General features: G+C 52.3%; 1 protein-coding gene across 3 annotated transcripts in view; it reads left to right on the top strand.

Moving 5' to 3' along the window:
* Positions 1 to 7,795, top strand: part of ZMYND12 (zinc finger MYND-type containing 12) — an 11,556-nt gene extending 3,761 nt beyond the window's left edge. Inside the window, exons 2-10 of one of the 3 annotated variants that reach the window (XR_004256576.1) lie at positions 617 to 758; positions 1,340 to 1,511; positions 2,216 to 2,385; positions 3,059 to 3,184; positions 3,387 to 3,507; positions 3,743 to 3,888; positions 4,423 to 4,544; positions 6,570 to 6,636; positions 7,186 to 7,795. Coding sequence is in view for 2 of the 3 variants with exons in the window: in XM_032232274.1 (XP_032088165.1) it covers positions 617 to 758; positions 1,340 to 1,511; positions 2,216 to 2,385; positions 3,059 to 3,184; positions 3,387 to 3,507; positions 3,743 to 3,888; positions 4,423 to 4,544; positions 6,570 to 6,582 (1,012 nt within the window). In the remaining variant the exon portion in view is untranslated. The other 2 variants (XM_032232274.1, XM_032232275.1) reach the window with 2 other exon arrangements.
* Positions 7,796 to 7,935: the final 140 nt, after the last annotated feature.

A 7,935-nucleotide genomic window follows, 5' to 3' on the forward strand; every position in this document is an offset into this window, starting at 1 on the left:
GATAGATAGATAGATGATAGATAGATAGATAGAGATAGAGATAGATAGATAGATAGATAGATAGATAGATAGATAGATAGATAGATCGATATAGATATGATAGATAGATATGATAGATAGAGATAGATAGATAGATAGATAGATAGATAGATGCATAACATACACGCATATATACATACATGTACACGTGTGTAACACTCAACAGTGAACAAATAAAATAGATATTATAAAATATAAAATTTAAAAATATGGAAAATAGATTTTATGTCATGATAACATATGCAGGCAGGAAGATATGCCCCAAAGTACATGTAATCCTCAGCTTATGCCCAAAATTTCCATTGCTAAGTGAGACAGTTGCTAAGTGGATTGTGCCCCACTTTATGACGTTTCCCAACCCAATGGTTCCGCCAAGTCGCCCTTTTCAGTGACGTTGAAACGTGTTAAGTCAAGCACCCGCTGCATCTGCCTTTGTATCTGCGTTTCCTTACCTAGTGACAGGGGCGGTCCTTGACTTACGGCCACAGTGGGGACCAGAATTCCTGTTGCTAAGCAAGGTGGACGTTAAACGATTCATGCCCTGTTTTATTCACACCTCCCATCCCCCTTTCGCCAGTGATGTGGACCACCAGAACGCCGACTGGGTCAGCGTCCATGCCAAGATCTGCCAGCTGCTCATCCCTCTGCGGGCGGCTCCCCCCTTCTACACCTCGGAGAAGGAGAGGAAACTCGGGGAGGAGCAGAGGCGGAACCGAGAGGTAGGCCAGGCCGCCAGCGGCGTCCAACGCAGGCAGTTCTCAGCTTACGACCACAACCGAGCCCAAAATTTGCTAAGCAGGACAGTCCTTAAGTGAGCTTTGCCCCGTTTCACAACCTTTCTTGTTGCAGTTGTTAAATGAATCACTGCAAGTTAGTCCCACGGTTGTCAAGTGAGCCCGGCTTCCCCCTTGATTCTAAATTCAAATTTAATGAATTTATATGCCGCCCTATCCCGAAGGACTCTGGGCGGCTTACAGAAATACATATCTAAAAGGATAAAAATTAAAAAATAAAGAAGAGAAGCAGAAGATTCCGCTTGTCAAAAGGTCTCAAAAAGGGGACCACGTGACCCCGGGACACTGCGACCGTCATAAATACAAGTCAGTTGCCAAGCGCCTGAATTCTCATCCCGGGATGCTGCAAGTCGTTAAGTGTGAGAAACGGTGCTGTCACTTTTTTCAGGGCCGTTGTAACCTCGAATGGCTGTAAGTCGAGGACTGCCTACGCCACACCCAGTCCTCAAAATCTACTGCGAGGGGGGGGGGGAAACCATCTAACCCCTCAATTTTTGCCCCCACAGATCTTCCTGGCTGACGTGACCTACGAGACGGCCCAGACGTTCCTCATCGACGGCCAGTACGAAGACGCCATCCCGGCCGCCCTGCATTCCCTCAAATTCAGCATCAGCATCTATGGCTCCAGTGCGGTGGAGCTGGTCCCCCCCTACCTCATCTTAGCCGAGACCAGCTTGGGTGAGCCACGCGGGGGGTGGGTGGGGGGTGTCCTATGGGACGCACAAGTCACCTCCAAACCTCCCTCCCAAGTGGTCCCTTCTGTTTCAATTGTTCTTTTCTTCTGGCAGCTCTGCGCACGCGCACACTGGGAACAGGCTCTTCCCCTGCCTCACTGATGTCTGACTCCGAAGGCAGCTGATAACTGTCGGATGGCCCTGGCCCCCTCTCTGCCTCCGACACAGAGCCCTCCTCAGAGCCTTCCCCAGACTCCAGGACTGGCCCATCTTCCTCCCCAACCCTCCTCTGCCGGCAGCTCCACTGGCCGATGTTTGACCACAACATTATCTCTCTGTCTATCCCAATCATGTCATATCTGTCATTTCCATCCATCCATCAAATTGCTGCCTATCCTGTTCGAAAGCGACCTTACAGCCTGATTTGTGGTCTTCCCAGCTGGCTTCTGCCAAGCAAAGTCAATGGGGCAAGCGGGATACGTTTAACAACCACAGTAAAAATGGTCGTAAAATTGCATCCAGGCCTGTGATGCCTTCCTTTATGAATCACCCGGCCCTTCTTTTCTGAGCTGAGTGATGAATGTCGCCCCTGAAGCAGTTTGGGTTTGAGGGTTTGTGCCTCCAGGCCTTCTGCCTCTGCCCAAGCGGAGATTCCTGGCTGATTTCCCGTTTCCTGCATAACGTGGCTACCTCTTGTTGGCTTTCCAGGCCTGGCTCATCTCTCGCAAGCCGAAGAGTACCTGGCCCAAGCCCAGTGGATCGTCCTCAAGAACACCCACTGCAGCTACCACGTTCAGTCCAAGCTGTATCGCAACCTGGGGCTCCTGCACGCCACCAAAGGGAACCTGGAGGAGGCTCTGTACCACCTGGCCAACGACGTAAGGCTCAGTGGGCCGATGCCACCCTTGAGGGCCTTTCTCCCTCTCCTTCAGAGGGGCGCTGCGGAAGGAGCAGCCACCCCAGGGGGGAGGAGGGGGCCGCGGCCTGAGCGAGGGAGAGCTGAAAAGGCAGAGTCGTTTCCTGATTAATTAAAACCAGACGGTGAGGGACTGAAATCCTTCACGGCCATGAAAACCCTTCCATGCTTGCCAGCCCTGAATCGACCACAAAGCGGGTTTGCGTAACCTGGAGGGGTTATTGAGAACTTCCTGCCTTCCCAACCTGATTGGAATCAGATGGGACCTTCGGTTTAAGTCCAGGGACTGCGCACGATCTGAGAGCACCATCCGGAGAACATTTGCAGCTGAGGGTGAAACGGTGGGGTCCTTGGTGGTCTCTAAGCTGGGTGGGTTCCTCGCAGACGTTTCATGACCCAACTAGGGAACATCATCAGTGCTAGAAGGGAGTGGGGTTTGCGGAAGGGGAGGAGGAGAAAGACTGGGGGGTCCTTGGTGCTTCTTTGAGCTGGGGGAGGGTTTATTGCAGATGTTTCATTTCCAAACTACCCCCCACCCCCACCTTCCCCCCACCCCACCGCTTTCCCCATCAGCTTTGAACAAGGGGCCTCATTATGTGTCCCCCTCAATTCCTCCCCAACGGATTCCACCGCAGATCTACTTTGCGTGTTGCGCTTTTGGGACGACGCGCCACGTGTCCGTCTCCGGAGGCTTCTTCCACATGGCCAACATCTTCTCCCACAAGAACAAGATGGACATCGTGGATTCCTTGTATTGTGAGGTCAGTGTTCACACGGACACACGAACGACCTGGCTGGGAGTGAGAACGAGTTCGTCTCAGGCAGTTTAAAAAAAAAGAAGATTTAGGGTTTACGGCACCCTAAAATGTTAGGCTCATGCCACCCTCCCCCCGCCCCTTGATTAAATTAAAACAACCCTCCTTATTGTTATTGTTGGGGCTTCCGTGGTGTCCCCTCCCCCAGGTGGTGGATCTCTGGTACGATCACTTCAGCCACTTTGTTGAAATCCAGTACCAAAAACTCATCACTCCCGCGGAGGTTGACCTGCTGTCGGTGGAAGACGGGGCGGAGGAGGACGTACTGGGTAAGGAGCCCCCCCCTTCCCCTCCCCAGATGGGTCAGGAGGATCCGCATCTGGTACACACACACGCACACACACACACACCTGTGGAGAAGACCGGGCCCTGGGTTGTGGATCGTGTGCTGCCTGTAGTGATTCGTATCGTCTTCCCCCCCCACCCCCAACGTCCCCCGAAGTCCCTGGGGAGTCCCCTGCAGCCTTTCCCACTGTTGGGCCCCCCTCTTTCTTCTTCCTCCAGATGAGAAGCAACGGGCTGAAGCGATGCAGATGCTGAAGTCCATCTTGGCCTTCCGAGAAGCGTCTCTCAGGCAGCAGCCAGAGAAGGAGGCCAAACTGCTGCACACCTTGGCCATGTTTCATTTCTTGGTCCACGATCTGAAAAAGGTAATCGGGGAAAAGAACACGAAGTTTGTAGCGTTTGAGGGATGGGAGACGGCTGGAAGAGAAAGGCCCCGGTCTCTTCTTGAAAACCTCCAGCGATGGAGCACCTACAACCTCTGGTGGCAGGTTGTTCCACTGTCTAATTGTCCTCACTGTCGGGAAATTCCTCCTGAGTCCCAGGTTGCCTCTCTCCTTCCTTGCTGTTTCCTGCCTTCAGGGGCTTTGGAGAACAGGTGGATCCCCTCTTCTTTGGGGGCAGCCTCCCAAATGTTTAAAAACCGTGATCCTGCCACCCCCTGGCCCTTCTTTTCTCTAGACAAAACACGCCCAAGAACACAAGGAAACATCTGACGTACTTCCCTTCCCCGGGACACACGAAGGACGTCAACTGGCATACTTGAACTTGCAAGGGGGAAGAAAAAAACCCCAACCAGCTGCGGTTTTGCTTTATTTCTCTCTCTCTTTCTGCGAAGGGCTTAACTTCATTTACCCTGCTTTTTCCTTCCTCCCCCCCTTTCCCGGCCGGCCTCGTTCCAGGCAGAGGGATTTGTGATGAGATGCCTGCAAACCGCTCAGTCCCTGCCCGAACGCCAGCCGGACGAGTCGCTCTACCACCTGGTCAAGCTGCTCCAATCAAAAGAGGAGCAGGCCCCCTCCAGGTAAACCTTCTTGGGGGAGAGAGAGTCCGCCTTCCGTCCTCCTCGTGGGATGGCGGAAGCCGGGAAGGCTTTTGCACAACGAGATCCAGGCCACGACCGGCCCGCCCCCTGCTCCCCCGCAGGCACACGGGGTCCTCGGCTTGCGGCAGTTCGTTTAGTGACCATCCCAAGTCACAAGGGCACTGAGAACAGCCCTGTGGTCACGTGATCACAGGCGCCTGGCAGCTGACTCGCGTTTATGATGGTGGCGGCGTCCCGGGACCGATGTCAATGGGGGGGAGCCAAATTGACTTAACAGCCGTGTCCCTAACTTTTAACAGCTGCAAAGGTTCGCTTAACAAAAGCGGCCAGAAAAGTCGCAGAATGGGACAAGACTCGCTTAGCAGACGTTTCATAAGGTTTGGGCTCAGTTGGGGTCGTAGGCCGAGGACCACCTGTGTGTCCCAAGGGGTGGCCAGAAGTTCACGCATCCTGCAGGACCCCCGGTCTGTTTAGCGACCATTTTCTCGAAGAAGGACTACTGGCCGTAGTTGCCCAAGCACCGTAAATCATAAACCCCTCGGGTCTCTCGGTCTGAAGCCTGCGAGGGAATTAATAATTTTTATTTATTTCTCTATCTCTCTATCTTTGTTTCTTTCATCTCTCTCTCTCTCTCTCTCCTTGATTCCTTGGCTGTAGACTCTGAGCGTCCTTTGAGTAAAACTGGAAACAAAGCCCTCCGAAGGAGAACCGAAGCCCCCTCCTCGGGAAGAGGAGAATAAGGGGGGACACCGGAGCCATTTCTGGAGACGCCCCCCCCTTAAAGACAATCATTTGCTATTATCCCAGGAGCGGGACTTCCATTTATTTTGGCTTGAGGCCAGGATGGCAGTTCTTCCCAGAGAGAGCAGTTGAAGGCTTGCCTGGACCCATCTCCCAGGCCCTACCACACCACACGCCATCCAGACTCCCTTTAATGGGCTATTCAGCCCCAGGGGGAATGTCTGTTTCTTCTAATTGTTCCTTAAAACCACCCTCTTATTGTCCCTGTCCTTTCAAACTAACCCAGATGAATGTTGTGCCTCTGGCGTTTCTCAGATGGTTTGATGCAGCTGGCTGTGTGTGTGTGTGCGCCCGTGCGGGTGGAGGCTTTCTGGTCCTGTTGATTAGGGGAAGCTCTTTCAGGGGTCTCTGTGCTGGGTCTCGGGGGGTCTTTTTTTCCATCTCTGGAGGAGGGGGGGAGGCTAAGACCACCCAGTCGAGAAGTTTGAAGAAGCAGTTCTCCCCTGACCCTCATCCTGCTGCTTAAAAAGAAATTTAGAAAACCAGCAACCTCTAAAAGACTCAGGAGGGGAAAGTCACCACCAGGAGATCTCTCCTTCCCCAATGGGCCTTGCAGACATTGGCGGTTTTCTAAATTTCTAAAACCGCTCTTCTCTCTCTCTTCTGGGGGCTTAACTGCTCTTTTTGTGGGGTTCTTGGGGACTTCACCTCCCCCCAAACATCCTGAATTGGGGTGCAGCAATCACTTCCCAGAATCCCCGCCTGGGGCTGCTGCCCCCCCCTGGGGAATTCTGGGAGTTGAAGTCTGCCTCTGCCAGGTGCCCAGACTCAGATTTTACAAGGCAAGCAGGGAATTTTTTTTACAAATTCTCCCCCCACCCCCACCCCAACTGACACAACATCACAGGACACACAATTATTGTGTTGGTTTGATCCATACGAACGTGTCCTCCTCTGGTTTTCCTTCTCTCCCTTCCTGTTGGAACTTCAGAAAGGAGCCCCCCCCCCCACACACACACACAGTAACACAGCAAAACACAAGAGTTGACCTTAAAAAAAAAATAGCCTAGAAATGTAATTCTTTTATTCAAGTGCGGTTGTGTGTATGCCTTCGGTTTACAAACAGACAAATAAATAAAATATACATATATTATTAAATAGGAGCCTTTAATTGTCTTGCTTCGGGATTTTCTTTCTGCAAACCTGTCGAGGACTAGCAAACACAAAACAGGAAAGGCATTTCTTTTCCTTTTTTTAAACCAGGTCGGCCGACTAGACTAAAGAAAAACCTAACGTCATCAGTGCAACGGGTTCTGCTACTACAGTGCAGGTGGGATACTCTATATATATATATATATGTATATAAAAATAAGTTTATCGCAGTCAAATGCAGCTTTTAGCGACGGCTGGAGAAACTAGAACTATTCAAGAATAGAGTATTTGCAGGGAACAATGCTTGTAACTTAGTGCACTGTCCACATGAAACAGGAACCCCCCCAAAAATATACATACATAATAATATAAATATTTTCCAGTCTAGGAAAGCTAGGAAAATGGGTGCAGCTACTCTCGTTTTGGGGGGGGGGGGGGGAGAAGGGGGTGTTGAGCAAGTCCAGTTGCCGAAGACACAATAGAACTGCGTCTTCCGGACCTCTTTTGCAAGGGGTTGGGGGTGCAAGGAGGTTAATGGGGAGCCGGAAAAGGGTATTGGGCCGAGGGGGGGGGCTGTTTGTATGTGTCATTCTTGTCCCAGGGTACGACTTCGGGAGTTGTTTGTTGGCTTTTGGAGGTGGGGGGGAATTACGTCAATTTCCTGGGCAGAGAGAAGGTTGGGACCATCTTCGGCCAAGCTGGGGAAACGTTCTTGTTTTGAACCCAGGACCACACGCCCTGCACCCGGCCGATTCTGAAGTCGGACCAACCTCACCCTGGACAGGAATCCGAGGGAAAGTATTTCTGAAAAAGGAAGAATTTATCTCTCTCTGCCAACTCACGAAGCTTTCCAGACATCCCCCCCCCCTCTCTCTCCCTCCCCATCCAGGGAAGGGCGAGCACCTACAGCAAGGGCGGCCCAGGTGTGGGGGGTCCCTCAGGGTGTCCTTCATTCCCTCTCATCGCTCACCCCAAAAGTTAACAGCCTGCAGTTGTCACCCCCCCCCCAAACTGTTAAGCCCAGCCCCCCTCTGCCAGAGGTGCCTCGGGGTGGATCCCCTTCCCGAACCGTCTCAGTTCTTTCATCCCCTCCCCTTGGACCACCGAGCCCATGATCCCCGGGCTCTGGAGGATGACCAGGAGGCCCCTGGGGCAGAAGGAAGGGGCAGCCAAGAACTTTTGTTCTTCTGTTGACTTTTGGTAAATAAAAGCTGGGCAGAAGAACGAAGGGCTTCAATCTTGTTTTTGGGGGGGGGTGTGTGCAAATATCTAACTCCCCCCCCATCTGTAAAAAAAAAAAACCCCACACCATCCCTCTGAAATGTGATTGCCACTCCTCAAAGGACACCCCTCCCTCAGCTCAGTTCTTCTCCCCAACTTTTCAACCCCCCCCCCCCGTCTGACCCTCCCAATCCCCCCCCCCCTGAGTTCCTTCCCAAAGTTCCGCTCTTAAGTTTCTCTCACACACACCCCCTCC

Source organism: Thamnophis elegans, chromosome 15 (assembly GCF_009769535.1).
Source record: "Thamnophis elegans isolate rThaEle1 chromosome 15, rThaEle1.pri, whole genome shotgun sequence".
NCBI lineage: Eukaryota > Metazoa > Chordata > Lepidosauria > Squamata > Colubridae > Thamnophis > Thamnophis elegans.